The 23013-nt window shown below is 51.0% G+C and overlaps 1 protein-coding gene across 6 annotated transcripts in view; it reads right to left on the bottom strand.

Moving 5' to 3' along the window:
• Positions 1–2448: 2448 nt before the first annotated feature.
• Positions 2449–23013, bottom strand: part of EFNA5 (ephrin A5) — a 280181-nt gene continuing 259616 nt past the window's right edge. For 4 of the 6 annotated variants that reach the window (XM_072788483.1, XM_072788495.1, XM_072788488.1 and 1 more), the window contains 3 exons: positions 13058–13123; positions 12551–12631; positions 2449–7040 (listed from right to left, as the gene is read on the bottom strand). In XM_072788483.1, the coding sequence (XP_072644584.1) occupies positions 6919–7040; positions 12551–12631; positions 13058–13123 (269 nt within the window). In that variant the 3' untranslated portion in view covers positions 2449–6918. The remainder of the gene's footprint in view (positions 7041–12550; positions 12632–13057; positions 13124–23013) is intronic. The other 2 variants (XM_072788510.1, XM_072788516.1) reach the window with 1 other exon arrangement.

Below are 23013 nucleotides of genomic sequence, written 5' to 3'. Positions count from 1 at the left end.
CTGTATAAAAAAAGAAACACAATTATTGCAAACTTCCTGCTTTCAGGGTCCGTCTGCAGTCACAACTCCATTTTAATAGGCACACAGAGGGTCCTGCTGGCTCAGTCAGTAGCACACGTGACTCTTGATCGTAGGGTTGTGAGTTCAAGACCTGTACTGGGCATAGAGCTTGCTTAAAAAATTAAAAGAATTTTTTAAAATAGGCATATGTATATATGTAGCCAGTGAATGATTGGTCTTAATATAGCAGAATGTGTCAAACTAAAAACTGATGGAGGGTATTGGCTTGATTAGTTATTTATAATCATTTTCTAAAGCACTTGTCTCCCAGAGGGACTGTGCAAAAATCTTAACGCTTTTCACAGCATTTTTGCCGGTGCCTTCCTGAAGAATGCTTATGTTATTAGCAGAACACGACAGGAAGCTTTGCAAACCATCTCTCAGAAGATGTTTTGCAAACGAGTCCTAAGAAACTATTAGGGCAACCAGTGAACGGTGCATCAGAATCATCTTGCGAAGTTTTGACACCTCAGTTTTATACATTTCCCACCGTAAGAGAGGTGATTCTCATCATGGTCACTGAAATAAGAGATTCAAACACAGATGCGTTTTATTCACTGAAACCCACCCTATGAGGTCATAGCACCTTCGGGGACTCAAGGATTCTAAACAGTTGGTGGCCAAAGTGCCACTCGGGCAACACGGGCCACCATCTCCCCTCTGGCCCAGGCTGCCTTCCCAATAGAGTGTGTGGTGCTGTCTTGGGATGTGGCCTCTTCGGGGATTCACAGGCACCATGGAATGATCCTAGTCCCCAAGGTTGCACGTTCTGCACTTTATCCTTTGCCTTGGGGGTGATGGCCGCACCCTTCCCTTTGGCTGAGCTCTGAGATGCCTCATGGTTTGGTGTAGAGCCGGTCTCAGGTCTGGGCAGCGTGCACCTGCCCAAGGCAGCAGCTGAAATTGGCTTCTGTCCCTCATCCCCTCCTTTCGGAGGCACTGTGGTGATGGCCCTGGTCCCTCCCCGTCAGGATCTGCTGGGGGGATGCGCCCCAGCTGGCCCGTTTCCTCAGGCCCACGGTCACCCTTTTGGCTACAGTGACGACTCAACTCTGTGCACTTGCCATCCTCCGAAGGGCCCCAGGAGCTCCTAACTTACCAAGTGCTCTTGGTTTTGTAAGAAGCTCCTAACCCCATTTTGACTATTTGTGAAGATGATTTACTTTCGCTCTAAGTTTCTTAATCTCAAAATCCCAATCCCTCTTACTTATGCACGATATAAACGTTTGAATTTTAGATTTCCTCTGTAAATAGTTCCTACGCTAGGCTTACACACAACGTCCGCCTTTGGTGAGCTTTGCAAGTACACATTGTAAACATCAGCTTCATTCTGCACAGCACTGAACACAATGTCATGAGCACTTAAATGCTTTTGATGATGAAGGTGAAGATGATAATGACCACGTAATGCTGTTCTGGTTTGAAAATATCACATAGGCAGTCCGGTACACCGGTTTTTGTTGTTGTTGTTTTTGTTTTTCTTTTTTTAATGTAAGTCGTTCCTCATTCTGTAAAGCTGTCATTCTTCATTAGCAAAGAAAGGTTACGGTAAGTTATAATTAGTGTTTAGTGCCCTGTCAAATAATTAAGTATAATAAAAAGCTTTCAATGAGTTTAATGTTAACATGGTATAATTAAAGCCACGTCTTGAAATGCATTAGGTGTCTATTATGTCAGATATTTGATGCTACCCCCCTCCATAGATGATTTTTTCAGATTGTGCTTATAGTAATGTCATCATCAGAGACAGACTCTCACATGACTCAGATGCCAAATGGGCTTTGCGGTGCCCAGCAAGGGCAATACTTAAGAAAACCAAATCATTTCTCTGACTCTACTACATAGTGGTAAGGAAACGGAGTCCCAAAGATACTGTATGACTTGCCCAAGGTTACACACTGGTAAGTGTAAGTCTTCCCTGAGAGTGAGCACTGCGCTTCAGTGCTGTACTGAAGCGGTGGTTATTACTGTCATTATTTCTCTCTGAGGTATGGGGTATTTGTGGGGAAAATGCTTATTTTGTCTTTATCTTGATAGGGTGGAAAGCTACACAAAGTGAAAGAACATAATTTTGCACTTAGCTCTCGTATTTCAGCAGTTTTAGGAGGCAGGGCCTGCTTTAAGGCCCAAATACAGAGATGAGGCTTGAAACTCAAGATTTCCTCATCAGAATAACTGGAAGGTGCCTAGACAACTGGGCCATTTGCTAACCCTGCGTTCTTTGAGCTTCTCAGGCCTTCTCTCGTACGTATATTTTTTCTATCCACAAAGGTTTTTTTTGTTTGTTTATTTTAATCCACAAAGTTTTTGAAAAATCAGCAGAATGTTAAGTAGCCCCTGAAATAAAGGCGTCATGCAAGGAACAAAGAAGTAGAAGGAGGGCTCCAATTAAAATGATGAAAATCTTTAATTTTTATTTAGGTATACTTGTACGGACACGTGTATATACAAATACAGATTGTATGGGTTGGTTTGTGTGTGTGTTTTTTTTTCTTACATTTTTTTTTAACGTTTATATAATGTCAGCATTTCAAAACAGCACTCGATGAGTAAGTGCAAAGGAACTGTAAAGCAGGGCAGTACAAGCACAGGACCACACGGAGCTGGACTTCACACCCAGACGCACACACAATGAGTGGCTTCAATGGGGTGTCAAGAGTAAGCATGGAAAGTGGATTTTTGACTCATGGGTAACCTCCAACATGCCAGCATCTATTAAACTGTACAGACAATGGGAGCAAGCCCATTGCAGGGAGATTTGTCTCACGTCCGAGCGGCTCTTGGGCAAATGCATGGAAAAAACTCAGTGATGCCAAACCAGAGACAGACCTGCCCATTCACGGTTCTGATGAAAAAAATAAAACGTGGGAGGAAGGCAAGAGACAAAAATATAAACATAAGAAATAAAAAGGGGGTTGGTGGTAGGCAAACGGAGGGTGCCGGTGAAGGTGGTTTTCAAAAGAAAAACAACTGGCCACAGCTCTGAGAGCAATGAATGGAGGGGGGTTTAAACGGTTTCATTAATTTTGGGGTAAACTGCTAAGAATGGCTGCTGCCGTTGCTAAGGCACCAGAGAAAAACAAAGTCCCTGAAAATCCCCAGGTACCATGCGCCTCTTCCTTTCACAATGGCAGAGGGAAGCAGCCCCCACGTAACCTGCCCTGGGGGGGCTTGAAACCCTTCCCGTGCTTGGGCCACTCCTCCTGAGGACAAATGAGCCAGTCTATGGAAACCACCACAAACAGAAAACCAAAGTACAGGACTGGTGGGGAGTTCCCTAGGCCTTTTGAAACCAACACGCGGGGGGAGGAAAACCACCACAGGGCTCCAACATATGGGACTTTGGAAAACACTGAGGATAAAATATGGATCAAAAAAGTCATGTTGTTCCAGCTCCCAAGATGGTGGAGTCTTAGGGCCGGGAGGGCGGTGACCGCACGTGAGTCCTGGATGGAGCGTCTCAGCCACCTGTGACTCTTCTCAGCTACCCACACAGCGGATGTTTCAAAGCCTCGATGCATGTTTTGGATCCTGAAAGACTATTGTTCTCACTTACAAAAGACATAAGAATCAAATTAATACTTTATTATCAAACACTATATACAACAGAGGTCGCTAATAATACAGAATTTAAGGAACGCAGTTTTTTTTTAGTTCATTTTTTTTTTGTTTTTTGTTTTTTTTTGTTTTTTTTTAATGTTTTCTTTCCTCTGCCACCCAAGAAAGTACAGTACAAAAACAATAGTCTAAACTAACACGAACTGTTACCTGGTCTATTAAAGGATACACGGTATCCACTAAACAGACAGATCCTTATTTCCCTGCTTCATGTTGCAAAGCCCTTGGCAACCGGGGGCAAAGGTCGCTGGGGTTTGACTTTACTGGGGCTGAGAGGCAGCTAAGGCGGCCCCTTGACTTTTTTGAGTTGTGTTTTTAAATTAAAAGCTGCTACAAAATTGCATCGACATCCTCCTAAGCCCCCAGAGGGTTGTAACACCACCATAAAAGGCCACCAGCACTTTCTGGACAAGATGAAAACTGTCTGATATACCGATCATGGTCTTGGAAACTCCGTGGCAAGCGTTACCTACGATTATTATCACTTAAAGGTAGAGAAGCACACTGTCTAGTGGGGTGGATAGTCTTGCCTTTTTTTTTTTTTTTTTTTAAACTTAATTTGTAGTGGCATAATGAAGTAAAGGCGGGCGGGGGGGGGCGTCTAATTTCACCGTGAAAAATGAAAGACAGTGGCAGAGAGGGCCATGAGTGATTACTTTATCATTTGTTAGAGACAAATGCTACCAAACCACAGAAGTCACCATTTCTATAAATGAAACCAGCACTGCTAATGTAGTTATGACTAACTGGAATCCTTATAGGATCGTTTGATTTCCTTGTGGTTCTAGAACATGCAGTATTATTTTGGTTCCGACTATTGATCCATTTCAGGGAGGCACCCTCCCCCCCTTCCCCCACTCAAATCCCACTGGACCAACAAGCCTGTAACTAGTAATTAAAAAAAAAAAAAAAGTATTACTGGATATCACTGAGAGTACTGAGCACAGAGTTAAAGGAAAAAAAAAAAAAAGAATCCAATGCTGTGAACTTTTGTTCCCGTGAAATGGTGGCTGCCTTCTGTGACAAGACTGTGCCACTCCAGAGAAGTTCCCGGTGTCGGGGGCGGCCGAGTGGCCGGCAAGCCCACTCCCACGGTTCCAAGTGTGAACAGACCCAGCGGTAACATCCATTCCAAAGGAATCAGGTAAGCCCAGATTACATTTCAACATGTGTACAACTCTCCAGGGTGCAAGGACCTTTACAGCTGCCTTTCATTCACACAGGTTTGTTTTGTTTTTTTTCTCCCCTAATTCAGAACTACTCACAATTCGTAGCAAATTCCCATTCATGAAGTATATCCACAATCTGACCCCTCTCCTTTTTCATATAGACATTTTAAGAAACACACACACACACACACATATATATATTTTAAAAAAGCCTCATTTTGCTGGAATGCTTCCCATTTTCTCATATATTACATCATCATTGCATTTATTTATTGGTTTCTTTTGTTCGGTTTTGAAAGGCATGGTTCCTAGTGACGTGTCGTGCAACAGTAAAAAGGCTAGGCTGCTTTTCCGTTGGTCCGACACTTCTCCTGCCTAGGCCTTGGGGTTCAGAGCTTGTGGCAGCCTCACCAGCAGTAGCCCCCACGCTCGGCCGCTGGAAACGGCCCCCGTCGGCCGGGCCAGGACTCCTCAACCAGGGTCACCCTGCGTCTACGCTCCTTCCGCCCCACCCCACAACGAAACAAGATAGCCCCCTAGTCTCTAAATGTATCAAGGGATACCACTTTTTTTTTTCTCACAAGTTTAAATAGGACAAGCATATATACTCACTCTCAGCATAAAGTATATCTAAATAATGTATTTTCTATTCTAGTGGATCTTTAAAAAAATATTTTGTTAAAGTCTTTGGGACTCCATCTTGTTTATCTCCCACAGATAAACACATGTTCCCCCTACGCTTCAGGCTGTGTCAGGAAGGGAAAGAATATAAAATCAACACTTGAACTTTTTTTTTTTTATTCCAAACTTTGGAATTTTTTATTCCAAATTTCCCTTTAGCCCTCCCAAGTAGTGCTGACTGACTCTCCTGGTAGCAGGGGCGCGTGTGCGAGCCCCTGTAGCTGTGGAGTGTGGAGCAAAACGTGGGTGCTAGGGTGGGAGTCGGGGAAAGGCCACAGCACACTGGCGCTCCAGCAAAGCCACATCACATCTCCTCTGGCCGCTGACCTCCTCTCCTCGGTACATATTGTCCCCCAGAGGAGCATCCAAAGCTATTCCATTATACACTCATCAACCCTGGCTTGTCAGCCTTGGGGAAGGTCACTTTATTCATAAAAATGCCTCTTTTGAGTTTCTTAAAAAAAAAAAAAAAGATTGTAGCACCATGGTGATCTGTATTTAAAGGAAAAAATAAAAAAGAAATCTGCTGTGCATTGCCCAGTCACCAAAAAAAAAAAAAAAAAAAAAAAAAATCAGAGGCACTCACACGTACACACCCCCACCAAACCTAGTTGTCTCTGTTTTCACCCTTGCTCTGTGCTAGCATTCCCGCACCCGACCTGCTTTCTAAAAAAGGGAAAAAAAAAAAAAAGGCTTCTTTCACGGAGCACAAGTTTTGCTGTCAAGAATGCTTTAAGACAGTCATGTAAAAAACAAAACAACCCCCCCAAGAACAACAACAACAAAACAAAAAAACCCCCAAAAAACAAGAAGCCCAGTGTCTCAACCTCGGAGAAGCCTGTTCGTTGTCCTACTCCTAGAGGAAAGGGTGTGATCTCGGGTCTCGTCTGAACCCCCCGGACTCGACCTGGTGACCCGAGCCCCGCACGACCATCCCCTGGTCCTGGAGGAGAAGGCTGCGGACCGCGGGGAGAGCAGCCCCGGGCCTGGCCCGTGCTGGCCGCACCTGCCACCACTGCTCCTCGCCACGGGCCTGTCGCCGGGGCTCTTAGGGGAGAGTGCACACGAGCTGACGACCGCTGCTGTCACTATGACAATTTGGCATTTTCATCTGGAGTCCATTTAATTTGGAAGGGATGGGAGAGGGCGGGGCGGGGGGGGGGCGGGGGAAGCAGCAACCACTTGAGCCCCTGCTGGCCCCCAGTTGTCGCTTAGAATTCAGGCCGAAAGAAAGAAAACAAAAATCTGACATCTGCCCAAAAAAAAAAAAAAAAAAACCCAAAAAACAAAACCCAAAACCCCAAACCCAATAACCAGTCCCTTCTTAGGATGAGCAGTCAGGTGGGTCTCCGGTGTCCAAGGCCCTGCTGCTCAGGTGGCAGCGGTGGTGCTATAAGGTCAAGAGCACGGCCAGGAGGAAGAGGAGGACGGCCAGGAGGCAGCTGGGGATCCTCGGCGTCTGGGCCGCGTTCTCCCCGCGGGACGGCTCGGCGGACTCGTGCACGGTGTCATCTGTGGGGCACAAAGCACAGGGCCCGGTGAGACCCACGGCCCGGGGGCCCTCCCGCAGCCGCCCTCTGCGGCCGGGCAGGGCCTGGTCGGGCCACCGGTGACCCTCGGGTCCGCGCCATCGCTCGGAATTTGCAGCAGACAAGGGAAGAGCGAGAAGAGTGGGCCTGTACAGCGCTGCTGAGGTCAGTCCCCCAGGAGGCCGAGGGGACGAGGCTGTCCACGTCCTGTCACCTGGGGTACACGGCTGGCTTGGCTTTGCCAGGGCACACGCTCGCCCAGAGCTGAGAGCGAGCCCAACGTTCCTCTTCTGCCCAAGAAGCAAGTGGGATTTGGGGGTGCAGGGTGGGTAGTTAGATGGCACGTTAGTGGAGGACAGGCTGCCCGGCCCCCTCTCTTAGCCGTTCCCTAGGGTTAGTGTCGGAGGCCTGGTGGCTGGTTACCTGCGTGCATGTCCAGATAAGAAAAATTAAATGCCGAGACCACATTTTATGTACCTGATACATTTTTCTTGCCCAAACTGCATTTTCGAGGAACTGTACATAATGCCCACCAAACCCACCAAGCGGTGTCTGCTAGTTTGCCTACGACTGGGGACCCGCGATGGCCCTACTTCTGTTAGGGGCCCTGGGACCTCCAGGGCTCAGTTCCTTGAACTTGACTATCTCTATTTTTATCGGGTTGAAGCTTGGCACATAAATTATCGGCGTGGATGCAAATTCTCCTCTACACGCAACGGGATTAAGTGAGGCGTAAACTGCCTTTATGTCTCTGGGACACTCCGGAGGGTCCCACGGGCTGCCTGACTTTGCCGGCCTTCGGGGTCCGCGTGGCCGGCTGGCTGACCTTGGCAACACGGACCGGGGGCTGCCGCCCGTCTGCTCCCTTCCTCTGGCTTAATGCTTTCCAACCACGCGCGCTCATGGGGCCAAGGGCGGGGGTTCACTGGCGGCGTCATGTCAGCACTGGGGTGGCCCTTCCCGTCAAAGCTCAGAGCCCGTCTTGTATTCGCTCAGCGGTCAGTCGGGTGGACACGAGTGAGCCTCCAGGGAGGCTTCTCCATCTCCTGGACCCCAACAGTCGGAGCACCCCGACGAGGCCTGCAAGGCCCACGAGGAGCCCCGGCCTGGACCCCCGAGTCCAAGCTCATTGCTAGCTTCACGCCACACGTCGCAGTGAGAATGCTTGCTTTCTCACTGCACGTCCTCACGCTCCCTATTCTCTGCCCCAAAGTGACCACTCCCTGGGCCGCGGCCCGGCCCCTGCCTCAGGTGGGCACAGGCAGGCGGGTTCTGCTCACTGCACCCACCCGCAGCGTGAGCGGGGCCCTCTGTCTGCTCCAGGGTGAGCTCCCGCCCCCAAGTCGCCCTTTTCCCTTTAGCCTGTCCTTGTGTGGAAGCCGCTGCGTCCCCGTCCCATCTGCTCCCCTCCCCGAAGCAACCCTGGATGGAGTGGCTCTCGGCTCAAAAGACTAGGGGAGGTCAGGAAGTGACAAGGTGACGTTAGACGGACGCAGAGGACAATGCAGAAAGCCCCACATGGTGCCCACTACTTGTGGACTCCTCTCTGATCTTCAGCCTCGCAAATATGTCAAATCTGGAGCTACCAGGACTCAGACATCATACCCCGAACAGCCCTGCAATTCAGATCCAAATCACCTTGAGAGCATCAGTATGGTGTCACTCGGAGTAGGAGAGGACTTCAGGTTTAATTCATAAAAACCATGAACCCCGAGGCTTCCAGATTTCATTCTGAAAAAACCGTTATATTTATACACCTGAACTTCCAGTGGCTCTTGGGTTCTCCTCCCTCTTAATTTTACTACCAAATCACCCACTCCCCATCCTTGGAAAGTTTGGATGTGTACTGAGAGCGATCTGGCGCCAATAACCACACACCCAGTGTGAACTGGAAGGAGATCTGTCCCCCTGCCCCCCGCCTTGTCCTTCCAGGGTGCTCAGCAAAGGGCTAGCCATCATTCCAGGCGGCACAAGGCGGGGGCAGTGACTTTGGGGGACACTGAGAGAAGGAAAGCTTTTTTTTTTTTTTTTTTTAAGATTTATAGATTTATTTATTCATGAGAGACAGAGAGAGAGAGAGAGAGAGAGGCAGAGACACAGGCAGAGGGAAAAGCAGGCTCCATGCAGGAGCCCGATGCAGGACTCGATCCCAGGACTCCAGGATCACGCCCTGGGCCAAAGGCAGCTGCCCAACTGCTGAGCCCCCCTTTACAAGTAAAGCAGGAGGTTCCACGTACTTCTCAGTGTTCTGCTCATGGACGAGGGACGGGGAACCCTCTCCTAAGCACCCGACCCAGTAAGTACTGTCTTGCCTTCAAAGTGGGGGGTGGGGGGAGATCTGTCCCATTAGGGGCAACACAGTTCTCCTCTGCTCTCCGAACCGTACCGCGCCGGGCTCAGGATCCTACAGAGCATCCTTTGACTATAACAGGGCCTGAGTGCTGGAAGATTCCGTGGCCCCTGAGAAGCAAAAATGAGCCGCTGGTGTCCTTTTAAGGTACACCTGAGCAATTTCAGAATTCCCCGGGAAGAGTTCATATGCAAAACCTATCCCAGTGGAAATGACCTCTGACCATCAGACAATTTCTAACACTCACGATGGTACGCGTGGCTCGAGAGAAGGAAACACTCCTCCTCAGAGACCACATCGAGCCTTGCCGCCTGCCTCCAGGATCCCGCAGTACGAGGCTTTCAGTGGTTCAGAGGGAGAGCACCAGCCATGTGCGGGGGGGCATGTTGTGCGGCGTATGTCTGCCCTGACGTCATCCTGTGGCCCTGATGCTAGGAAGCTGGCAGGCAGAGTATGCAGGCAAACGAAACAGACGCATTCCAAGGACAGGTGAGTTAGTACACATTGCCGAGAACATGCAGTGGGGTCCTCTCGGGCCTCCCGGATTCGTCAAGTCTGGTGCACACTCAGCCGCCCACCGTGCTGGTGCAGAGCCCTAAGTTGGCCTCAAGTTTGTCACGCGAAGACCAGGGACTTGGATTTATTCTTGGATTCCTGCAGCCAGGGATGCTAGCTCAGGCCTGGCTTACTTTTATTAGTACGGATGCTCCCACGAAAGCCCTTAGAGATACAGTCTGGACCTGACTGGACTACGCAGGGGCGCCTCCATTTCCACTCCCCGGCACAAACACACACACACACACACACACACACCCCACGTTCCATCAGACGTCCCTGCAAACTTCCATCAGTTCTACGTGTGTCGATTTGGGAACCATGGCGGATTTTAAATGCTCAGTGAAAAAGAGCCTATTTCCCCAGGACAGTGAAATATGTTCACGTATGGATGCATCTTAATCGCTTGCACTCTGTCATGAGTTGAATTCAAAGGTAATTTTCCTAAGGCCAGAATAGTCGTCAGGGTCTCTCCCTTGATGACCAGAGAAAAACCTGCAGTCTGTTGTCTCTAAATAGCCTCTCGCTTTCTTGATAGGCAACGGAATTTACCTGGAAAAAAGATTTTTTTTTTTTGAAAGATATGCCTACCTCCTACCACGACGTGCACCAAAAAATCCTATTTTGGGATGACTTATGTCTACGACATGCCTCACTCTGTCCGTCATTCCACATGTGACTTATTAACAAATCCAATAAAGTAAAGTTCTCTTCATGAGGATCTACGTGTCCACTGACGGTAAGAGAAGCCTACTTTTTCTACTCACTTTGGAACGGCAGTTGAGACATTTGACTGTCAAACCTGGATCAGTCTCTAACTAGTGATGTGGCCCCGGGCAAGCCTCCATTCCCAAGGGGGAGAGCGTAGACCCCGTGGTCCTCAGCAGAGAGCCCATCCGGGGCTCACAGATCCTAGGATGGACCAAATCCTCAAGCTTGGGAGGAGCCTGGGACCTTGAAAAGCCACAGTAATGCTCCCCGATTTCCAGGACACAATGAAAACATCTCCACGTCAAGCACTTATTCCTTGCAACTTTCCAAAGCAGCTAACTGACCCCTGGGGAGCCAAGAAGGCCTCTCAGAGTTTTATTGTTTTTTGTTTTTTTTTAAAGATTTTATTTATATTTCATGAGAGGCAGAGACACAGGCAGAGGGAGAAGCAGGCTACCCACAAGGAGCCCGATGTGGGACTCGATCCCAGACCCTGGGCTCAGGCCCTGGGCCAAAGGCAGGTGCTCAACCGCTGGGCTACCCAGGCATCCCCTCTGAGCTTTATTGTAGGACACCGACCTTAGGAAAAAAACAGAACGCTTGGCGGGGGGAACCCTAACCCTTCCTGTCACTTGCAATGTGAAAGCTCCTTTACATCCGTCCTGGGGCTCCGCACCTACTCAGGGTAAGTTTCCCTAAGGCTCACCGACTGTGTCCTAGCAGCAACACCCAAAAGATAAAGTGGACTTCACAACCCTTTAATTTTTAGGACCATAAAAAAAGAGAAGTGCTACTATAGATCCACGGGGGAAAATAAAAAGGATTCTGTTCACATAGGTGGGAGGGGGGTAGGGCTCACATCTTTCTGTGACGAAGAGATAATTTTAATTCCCTTAAGTTTGGAGATGGTAGCGGGAGTTGGGGAAGGAAACCGATCAAGATCTTAAGCAGGTAGGGCCAAGAGAGGAAAGCTCAGGAAGGAGGGGGAAAGGGGCATCACGGCACAGTGCTCAGGGCGTGGGATGAGGACCTCCCATCCCTCGGGACCAGTCGAGGTGAGTCTGTGCCCCAAGTGCGTGGTACACAGGGCCGCCTCATCCACAGTCCCTAGAGTGTAAATGAGGAGCGCTTGTGTGGGTCGTAACGTGTGTTCAGCGACGGGAAGGTTCGGGGTGCCTGGAGGGTAGCAGCAGCAAACACTTCATCCTCAATACTTATTTTGCCTCAGCACTCAAGGATCACACTTGGCCAGACAGACTGCCCTACGCACGTGGGAGTAACAAGTGTGCGAATTGGTGGTGTTGGGCAACGTGATCACACTACTCCTGATACCAGCAGCACGCATAATATCTGGGATGTAATAAAGGTCTTTAGGTCAGTGCAAGGATGCATGAGAATGGGGAAAATCACATATGTGGAGCTAGCTGCTGTCTGGGGCGATGGTCCTAATTCTTTTTATCCACAGAATTTGGACGGAACATTAAAAAAAAATTTTTTTTAAGCGCATACGATAGAATTTTTTTTCCTGTCTTCTAGGAAAAACAGATCCATCACTATTCACGGTGATGCACCGGCATGCTCGGAGGGTATGGTAAAAAGCAGTGAGATTTTTAGCATTCTGCTGGGGCTTCTATATTAGGATACTGTATTATATCAAACCCACGTCCAAAAAAAGAAAGGTCATATTTTATCTAACATGCATTAGACAAAGATACTGGAGGAATGAGGTAGAGTATAAGTAATATTAGCATTGCTAGCAATGAGCAAAAGCAGAGCAACTATACCATGCAAACATGCGGAGAAGAAGAAAGGAAAAAAAGTACGGAAGCACCAGAGAGAGATGCATTTGTTAAAAGAGAGTCTCTAAGCATACTAACCTGCTGGTTCTAATGAATTTTCTACTTTGTCGTTAACATCGAAAACACGATCATGAACACCTATAGTTTTCATACAGCTATCTATAACAAAAATAGAGATAACAGCCAAATATGTTAGTGAAGACGCCCTTAAACTCCCATTTCTTTTTTTTCTTTCTCTCTATTTTCTCCTTTAATTTATGTAGAGACTGTTTTTACAATCAATGGCATGTATCCGACATGCCAATATTGTTCCCATTTGCTGTGCACGTACAACAGTCTAAGAAACAACAAGTTAGCAACTGCTGTGTACTTCAAAAATAAAAGCATCACGAAGGATGATGGGGAAAAAAAAACATGGTGAAAAACTAAACCACGGATGCCGATATACAAAACGGATACCACACACAGGATTTAACAGTTAAAAAAAAAAGAAAAAAAAAAAAAGTCATACCGCGGTGAAACCAGACCACACAAGAAAGCATGCGCAGTGAAGCCACCCTCTGAAGCTCATTCTGGTCAACTTACTTGTCGGTCTCACAAAGACTTTGAGCTTTAGACAGGACCTTCTGCCATTATCTGGGATTGCAGAGGCTGCGGGGAGACAAGAGAGAAAGAGAGGAGAGAGCAACAACAGATTATTCATTTTCAAATGCAAATGGTCTACATGCCATGCCCCCCCCCCCCAACAACAGGGGCACCCTCTAATTTCTCCCAGAAGTCGAAACAAAACCACTTTTCAGATGGCCAAGGGCCTGCTAGAAGGAGCTACTCCCGGGGCCCTGTCTTTTCAGTACAGTAGAGACGCACGCAAGAATGCTGCTGATCTACAGACAAATACTTGGGATTTTTATTTCAAAGGCTCTTCCATTTAACTTGATCTGTTATCAATTTTCTCAAAAATAAGAAGATAATGCTTGAGGCCTCCGGCCGTCCTGGAGCTGCTCACCGCCACCCCCCCACCCCCCCAGTCTCCTGCAGGAAAAGGGGCCCAAGGTGAAAGTGCTGGCAAAAACCAGTAACAAATAGTTGCAAGGCCAACTTAAACATGACCTATTTTTGCTGGGGGAAAGCAGAGCTTTGTCCGTCCTGAAAGCCCGTCTGTCAGTGCTTTGCAGGTAATTCAATTAGAGGTTTTCCTCAGAGCTTGGCTCCGCAGCCTCGATGCCTAAACCGAGCCCAGCGCCGTCCAGCAGGCTGCTGGAGGACAATATGCCATTGAGAAGGCACCGCGGGGCAACAGGCCATTTGTTCTTAAAAAATGTGCCACAGCCGAGGATGTAAGTGACAAGGAGGGCTTTCGAAAACACAACGTGCTTCAAGTTAGAATTCATTTGAGGAAGAAACTCTTCTCCTGCAGAGGGCAAGACGGTGAACCTTCCCTCTGCATTTGGGAAGACGGTCTCCCCCAGGCCCGTGAGACCCCCACGGTCTCAACCCGTCTCCTGGTGCATTTTAGAAAAATGACGAGAAGGATGGCAAGGGGGGGCTGCACCCTCGGGCCCCCGACGTCTGCTCCAGAAGGTGCAGCCGGACAGCAGTGAGAACTCAGGTGGCTTCTAGGGCGTCGGGAGGTCCTCAGCGACAGACACAGGACCGCTGTCCTTTAGGGTTACCTGTCATACGCCTCGTGGGGCCCAGAACACGGACATGCTTGTGCCTCAAGCTGCACGTTCCCCTAGCTTTAGGGGAATCCAGTCCGGGGAGTCTGGGAGCCGGTGCTGGAGGGTACATGGGGTCACCCCCCCCGGGGGACCCTAGTGTGGCTCCCCGACACCTGCTGAGGCCTCGAGTCCAAGACCAAAGTGGCGGGAGGGAGGATTCGGGCGCCCTCCCCGCTGCCGAGCCATCAGGGTGGGCTACAGCTGGCTCTGCTGGGGGCTCTTGTGAGAACCCCCATCCACAGGCACTTACAGTGACCAGCGTGTGACTTCGGGCACAATGTGCTCACCCTGTGGCTTGACCTGGCAAGTGGCGTCCTCCCCTGGATGCTGACGGCCAAGTTAGAATTGGCGCACATCACAAACACGGGACACATAGGTGACTGCAGTTCATCAGAAAAGCCAGGGTCCCCAAGCTCGCCCCCGGGCCGGGCTTCATGGGCGGCGGTGTGCAAAGGCGCCCCGTGCACGCTCACCCTGCCGACCACTGCTGGGGTGCTCGGCCGAGCCCCCGGAGCCCGGGCCGCGAGAGGCTCGGGCGGCAGCAGGTGTTCAGGTGTGTGAGTGGGGGCGTCGCGGGGGCCTGGACTGCTCCTGCGGCTCGTGCAGCGGGGCCACGGAGCGGCGACCCTGGGACACGTGCAGCGGCTCCCCTCCCAGGCCGAGGGGCGGCCCTGCACACGGTCCTCTGTGAACTCAGGTCGTAAGACAGAAACGTACAGGAACATACAGTGTCCTTAAGTGAAAGGCCCTTCCCTAACCTCATCACTCCCCTCTCCTACCACCAGGAAAGCCGGAGCCTGAGGGTGACCCCCCGTCACCCTGCGGCCTGTCAGCCCCCCTCACCATTAGGAAAACCGAGGAACAAAGAACAACAACACGTAGTGCTGAGCGCCCCGCGCAGGTGACAGCAAAGGCGCTGCGCTCAGGGCCACTCTCAACCCGACGGCAGCCTGCGCGAGGGGCGCCGGGCCCGGCCGACCGCGTCCCCCCGTTTCTCACACTGACCAACACAAACCGGAAAGCATCAGAACTTCTCACGTAAGGTTTGAAAAGGTTAAGAGAGTCCGGCTTTATTCCGTGTCATGTCCCTGGTTCCTGAACCCCAGGCCCGCCGGGTGACACAGGCGGGGACCGACGCCCTTCTACTGTGGGCCGAGACACTTCTTAGGACCGGGAGACAGAAGGACACCCGAGAAGCGCTTTGCCCATCACAAGTACCCCAAACGGCACTGGCCCGAGCGCTGCGAACGGCAAGAGCAGAGGAATCGAAGGACCGAACGGTCACACCAGGGAAGTTGCAAAGAAAGTCCTCCCGGGAGCGGTTCTGAGCAAAAAAGAGCCGCACGGCAGAGGGGACCCGAGGCACAGCGGCCAACACGACTACTTAAAGCCCCTCTTACCACTTCTTATGCTGCTTTCCTTAGAAAATCAATAGGCAACATTTGACAACTGGCAATAATTACCGACCGCTTCATCCATCCATTCAAATGCTTTTTTTCTGATTTTTAAAATATTTTATTTATTCATGAGAGACAGAGAGAGAGAGAGAGAGGCAGAGGCACAGGCAGAGGGAGAAGCAGGCTCCCTGTAGGGAGCCCGACGCGGGACTCGATCTCAGGACCCCGGGGTCATGAGCTGAGCCCAAGGCAGAGGCTCAACCGCTGAGCCCCGCACCCCCATTCAAATGCTTTAAAATTCCTCCTATGCGCTGGCTTCCCTGTTGGGTACGAGGTAGAAAGGTGTGTCGGGCACCCTGCTCCCGTCCTGTGCCGTGCAGCTGGGGCCGTGACCGTGAGCCGCAGGGGGGTGGGTGCGAGAACCGAGGTCTGCAGGTATTGCCAGCAGGGCCCTGGGCATGGCCTTAGCTTGGAGGGAAGGGGGCTGGTGCAGACGTGCGCCTCCGAGGGAGTATTATCCAGGCTTTCCGGAGCCCGCAGAAGCCAAATCAACAGCAACTGGGACAACAGAAGGAGAACATCTCCTCCCTAAGTCCCCACGTTGGAGCTTGCACAACCAAGAAGCAGCATTCACGCAACAGGGGAAGAAACCCTAGACTCGGAACTCTTCCCATAAGCACGCGGGGATTTTCTACCAGAATCTGTCCAGGTTAACAGGTGAATTGCAACTCCTGTCTCAAACGTTGTGTGTCATAGTCCAAATCCACAGCCCCTTAGTAATTTTTTTTTTCTGCTGAAAAATGTACATTTGGAGTCCGGAAGCTGGGAGGAGGGGTATGGGACCATTAACACAAGGACAACCTCCCATTCCGTGACCTTAATAGCAACTTGATAAATCAAACCACAGGGTCCCCTCCCCCTAATGATGTGCAAAGTGCCAATGAGAACCTCACAACACTTAATGAAACGCAACCTGAGGGCCCCCTGGTCCCCTGTGTTCAGCTAATAAGGCCCCGAGGGCTGCTCATCTTCACTCCGCCCCATGACCTCGGGCGCCCCGACTGCAGCCTTTCCTGAGAACCTGTTTCCTCGGTCCCCTGGGCACTGGGTAGGCTCAGCTCAGCACTTACCAGCCAGTCTGCTGCTACATCAGAGGGAGCACATTCAGGCCCCCCAAGTCAGCACCTCCACAAGCTGTGCTGGGCGTGGGAGACAGACGCCATCCCCGTGTCCCTACTCGCTACAGGCTTGTCAGCTGGCGTGGCGAGAGCATGATGGCATCCTGCTTTTGACAGGTGGCCTCTGGCCCGGCTCCCATGACCCTCCTCGCTCACCTGGGAGGGGCTGGACCTGGTTTTTTGCTTCTGATGAGCAGAATACAGATAATGTGAAAGGACTGTCACTTGTGTTGCTGCTGCTGCTGCAAAAGGCCGGCCTCCTTCTCCTGCTCAGGGAGCAAGTGCCACGGCACGAGACCGTCACCGTGGGGGCCAGTGGCAAGGAGCCCGGGGAGGCTTGCAGCCGAGCATGCAAGGAGCTGACCCGGCCAACCATCCGGTGAGTGAGCTAGAAGGTGGATCCTCAGCCCAGCCTTTAAAGGGCCGTCACCCTGTGGGGCCCAGAGGACCCAGCCACGTTACCCCCGGGTCCCTGACCGGATCACGGACACTGTGGATGCTGTCTTGGCCCCTAATTTAGGGGTTCTTTGTAATCCACCAGCTGAATGATACGACGCTGTAGAAAGGCACCTCTGTGCCACCAAAGGCCTCCCCGCAGCCGACCTGAAGGAGACCTGAAAACTAAGGTGCTGGGGCCTGCTCTCCGCAGGAGCCCTGCCCTGCCCTGGCCCCTGGTCCCTGCCCCGGTCCCGGGGCGGCTCCTCCCTGGTCTGCTGCTGTGTCCACACAGCGGGTCCCTTGCTGGTTTACTTTTCAAGCCACTGTTGTAAGTGCACCTACAACAGGCGTCGAAGAGAAGCATTATCAACTGCTGCTGCAAACACACTCCAAGACGTATCTATGTGTCTTCACTCCAGCACTTAAAAACGCTTTTTTTTTTTTTCCGCTACTGCAGCCAACCCATGTTGTTCTGTGTGCTTATCACGATGTCTCCCTTCAACTCCACATTGCTGGGGGACCTTAAATGAGCTCTGATAGAAAAATGTTAACTTGAATGGTAAGACGGAAAGCCCTTCCTCACCCTGGAGAACCGGGAGGTAAAGGTGAGCTTTAAAACACGTGAAATAAAAGGACTGTCATAATAAGTCAAAACTTCTCTCCGCATGGAAAAGCTTGGATCAGGGCAGCCCGGGGGGCTCAGCGGTTGAGCACCTGCCTTCGGCCTAGGGCGTGACCCCGGGGTCCCGGGATCGAGTCCTGCATTGGGCTCCCTGCATGGAGCCTGCTTCTCCCTCTGCTTCTCTCTCTCTCTGTGTCTCTCATGAATAAATAAATAAATCTTAAAAAAAAAAAAACGAAAGAAAAGCTTGGATCAGTTATGCACAGGCTGTTACGTCAAATGCCAACCCTGAGATTTGAAGCCACTCAGAAGCCATCAAGGCAGCCAACGTCCAGACAAGCGGCAGGTGCAGCGCTAACCTCGTATTTCTTTCTCCACCCTTTTAAGCCCAGTAACCGCCCTCCTCGGCCAACCTTAACATCTCTGCCGAACCTTATTCATCCCCACATCTCAATTCCAGAAGCCAAGATCCTTCTCCCGTTACCGTGTCCCCTTGCCGGTCTGGGTACTCGGAGAAGTTTTATTTTTAAGAAGAGTCAGCCACTCTCTTCTTCCTTTTAAAGCAATGAGTGTGTGTGGGAGCATTTAAAATGCAGTTTTCCATTCTGTCTGCCACAGGCAGTATTTCTCGATTTGTGCAAGTCAAAAAAAAACAGGCTATTTGTTGTTGGCGGGGCCCAACCTCTCCTCTGCAGGTTTGCAGGTAGTTGGACGCACAGCACCGGTGTATGCGAGGCAGACGGGCAAAGGATTCGTGTTCCTTTCAGGGTAGATGCTTGAGAAGCAAAGCCCGTCTCAAGACACGGCACTGCTGAAAATGAATCCGAGGACGCAAGGGATCAAAATCCATTCTGTCCATGTGGGCGGAGGGTGGGGAACAGAAGAAGTGGTGGGTATAGGATAGAGATTAACCAAAGCCATATGGACGTCTTGGAAAATGGTTACCAGACCCACAGGAAAAAAAAAAAAAGTCTTAAAAGCGAGGCCTCTTGTTAGGCAAGAATATCCCAGCAACAATTTGCAACTGGCCATCTGCCCCTTCTTGAAGAGCAGCACGACACCTAATTTTCACATTAAGAACCGCAGGACCCCTAGTGACGGGATGCATCCCCCCCCACCCCCACACACACCCCTTTGGAGACTGAAGCTCCTGCGTTTGAATAACCTGCTCCTGGCCCCAGGCTTTTTAAACTTCTGTCCTAAGAGCAACCACACCTGCCCACACGTTTCATCCTTAACATCCTTAACTTCATCCTTAACATCCTTAACTTCAGTCACTGGCAGGTTAAGGTCAAAGCCGCAGAGGCAACACTTGGCAAAGAGGTTACCCAGTTAAGGTAGGAGGCCCGAGGAAACAGACCATCCCGTAAATACTGGGTTCCCCGGTGGGGCCCTGGGGACTCTCTTAAAACAACAACTAGGAAAGGAAGAGGGGGGTTTCCCACCGCAGAACCAGCTCCTGTCCTCCATGAGCTAAACACTTGGGTTTCAACACCAGGGAACTGTAACAGGGACAAATAATTAGAGTAAAGTTCAGGGAGAGGGAAGTAAAATTAGTTCCAGCTGTGCAGCCGCAGACAAAAGAGAGGAGGAGGAGGCACCACCCATCACACCCACGGCTCCCCCTCTGCGGGCTCTCTGCCCCCTCAGGCACCATTCTCACTGCAAATACTAACTTAAGTATTATTTAAATTCCAGGAGCCAAGCCTCAGTAGATCAATTATTATTTTCTTTTTGTTAGCAACCTCAAACAAATGGCTGAGGACAAGTTTCCTTCCACTGATTTCTAGGAAAACAAATAGGACGTTATCCTGCTTTTGTACACATTTATTTAGAGCGCGGGCAAACTTCTCCTTGCTTTTCAAAGCTCAGCGACAACAACTTTGTTCCTGCTGCTCCTTCGAGAGGACATGACTTGTTCCATATACTCTGGGATCCATTAAGGCATGACCAAAAAAGTAATCTGGGTTTCAGAGATTGCTTTCCAAAGCATCCTCTACGTGGGACTCGATCCTAGGACCCGGCGATCACGTCCTGGGCCGAAGGCAGACACCAAACCGCTGGGCCACCCAGGGATCCCGTCTACTTCTTTTTAAGAAAAAAAAATGGTCAGTCCAAATTTATCTCCTTCCATGATGCGACTGGAAAAAATCCAGTCTGCAGAGGCCCAGAAAGCAAGATAATATTTAGAGAGCATATTACCTGTGAATTATATTTGTGTTTAGGGTTTTGAGTTTCTTTTTATTATTAAAAAAAAAAAACTATTTTAAAGTTTCTCATTGGATATTTTACATCAAAAAAAAATCAACGGACAGGAAAAGTAAATTTCCTATTATCACCTGTGTTAGGACTATTTTCTGAGGCCCAGACTTGCCTGAGGCCGCCCTACTGAGGTCACCGAGGTCAGATAGCTGTTCTTCTCTCGTTGGTGGCGATTTCGGTGTATTTTGCTTTCTGTACCAGATAAGGACAATCTAACCAAAGAAAACCTGTGCACAGTGATTCACTTACAAAAACTCTTCTTCAGCTCGAAGCCACATAATAGAGGTCCCCCCAGAAGAACAAAACCCCACGGCGCCGGATGAAGGCAGAGGGTCGCAGAGGACCCTAGGGCGGTGCTGCCCACGGGCTCGGTGCGGCCGGTCCTTCCCCCACCGGGGCGCGGGGAGCCCCAGGCCGCCGCCGCCAGCAGCAGGTGCAGGGCGCGTCCCTAAGGATGGAGGCCGCGCGTCCACGGGCACGGGAGCCCGGGGTGGCCGCCCCGGCGCCTGCAGCCACGGAGCTCGGGCATCCGCACCCTCCTCGGGGTCGGGGTCCGGGGTCCGTGGGTCCTCCCGCCGCGCCCCGCAGCTTCGAGACCCGCCGCTGCTCGTCCGCAGACCCACGGCGGGCGCCGCCCCCGCCGCCTCGCCCGCTGCCCCCGCCGCCTGGTGCACCTGCGTCCTGGTGCACCATCTCCTCTTGCACCCGCCGCCCGGTCCACCCGCCCCCTCGGCACCCGCCCCCTCGTGCACCGTTGACCCCAGCGGCGGGCACTGCGCGGGGTCAGGCCGGGTCACAGACGGGCGTGTCCAGGGCTGCTTTACATCTTCTAAGTTGAAAATATTCTTTATTTCTTCTTTTCTGAGAGACGGGCAGAGACGCAGGCATTGGGAGAAGCAGGGTCCCCGCTTCTGGGGAGCCCCATCCGGGGGACCCCCCCGCCGTTCTCAGTCCTTAGGAGCACCGGCGGACAGGTGCGGCCTTCGCCCGCAGCCCGGTGAGGGACGCCGCCCCCCCCCCCCAAAAAAGCGCGGTGGCACGGGGAGGCCAAGGGCGGGGGCCAAGGTCAGGGCCCAGGAAGGCGGGGGGTGGGGGGTGGGAATGGGCCTGGTCGGCGCAGCCCATCCTGGGGGCAGGGGCCCCGGGAAACTCCTGTTCCGTCTGCAGAAGCTACACTCGGGGTGCCGGGAGGGGGGAGGGGGGAGGGGGCTCAGTCTGCCGTGCACCTGCCTTCCACCCAGGTCATGACCCGGGCCTGGGATCGAGGCTGCCCTCAGGCCCTGCTGCCTCCGACCCCCCACGCACCCACGTGCTCTCTCTCAAATAAATAAAGTGCCCCCCTCCAATAAAAGGCTGAATCCCACCGAGGAGGCAGTCCTCCAGGTACCAGGGCTGCACACCGCAGGCCACACCATAGATGCTTCCTCGGGGATGGCTGTAGTGCTGACAGAGTGAAGACGCCAAAGCTAATGGCCAGGGAGGGAATAAACTTTCATCCACATTAACTGGCCAGTCCCAACAATATCCCCTCCCAGCACCTCCCAGCCTCCCTTTTCTCATATGACCTTTTCCCCTGCCTCTCAAAAGCCCAGCCCTCCGGGGCCACCTGGGGTACAGTTCCCCATTCCTGCAACACAGAAACCCTCTTCTGGGTTCTCACAAGGATCCATGCCTCTCAGGTAAGACACAGCAGGTACACACCATCCTGTTCTGACAGCAGCTGTCACACGCCATCCCGGCCCCTGGAACCGAGAGGTCCCTGCAGGCAGGAGCACTGCTGGGCTCCCAGGGCCCGTTGTCAACTGCCTTGTTCATAACATGTGTTCCATACAGATCTGGAGAAGGGGTCTAGAGGCACCAGAAACCGGCGGAGCCGTTGAAATGTGAATGAAAACTCAGGATTAGGATCAAAAAGAAAACGGAGAAGAGGGGGGTGTCAAGGAAATAAAAAAAAAAAAAATCCCCTTTCCTGGGAGGCTCCTTTCCCATCTCTGCGGGCTGCTTCTTATGCAAGGATCTTGGAAACTGTGACCCAGGGCTCAGAACCCGGGGAGACATACAAAATCCAAGTGGGTAGGATTGTGTCTGCAGGCGTGTGGGCCAAGAGAGAAGACGCAAACGGAAGGAGCGTCCACAGACTATGGTCCCGTGATCACTCTTTGTGGGGGTTGCAGGCCCCACCAGGAAACAGGAGAATAAAGGCGGAGTGATGCAAGAATCCGGTGGCCTCAGGCTCTTGTAAGGAGAGGTGACACCGGGAGGCTGTAATCAGAGCTGAACGGGAAGCCATCCTCGCTGAACTCCAGTCACTAAGAAGCTTGGCCACTTAGGGTCCCGCCGACGCTGAAGGAGAACGGAGTCCCAGAACCGTGTGAAGGGGTGTAGCTGCAGTTTATTAAGGCGCAGCTGCGTTTAAAAACGAAGTACAGGCATTTTTTAAGAGAATCAGAACCCTACGGCTAGTGTTTTTTTTTTTGTGTTAAAGCCCCTGAGAATGTGGAACCTTAGTGCTTTCAAAGCGTATGACAACTTTGGCCAGTTCAGAGTAACTGGTCAGACATGGAATTTCCATTTAAGATACGTAATGGACCAGATGATCTAGACTTTTTTTTTTTTTTTTGACTAAGTGACATCTGGGTTTACGTACGCTTTTAAAACATTTATCAGAATTACAACATATTTTTCATTTTAAATTATTATAAGAATTACTTAAATACTTGGGAAGGTTTTACTGTCAAACCCTTTACGTACTTAAAAAAGGGAAGTTATCCTGATGAGCCCTGGCTGACTAATGGGTGGGATCGCTGAGTCATTATGAGGCACACCTGAGACTAACAGGACCCTGGTCGTCATACTTTAATTGAAAATAAATAAAAAGAGAATATGTTACATCTTTAATGGTTAGAGGAGTTTAATGGACCAA

This window comes from Canis lupus, chromosome 2 (assembly GCF_048164855.1).
Source record: "Canis lupus baileyi chromosome 2, mCanLup2.hap1, whole genome shotgun sequence".
Classification (NCBI taxonomy): domain Eukaryota; kingdom Metazoa; phylum Chordata; class Mammalia; order Carnivora; family Canidae; genus Canis; species Canis lupus.
Note: the sequence above shows the minus strand (reverse complement) of the source record. Positions and strands in the feature narration are given on the sequence as shown.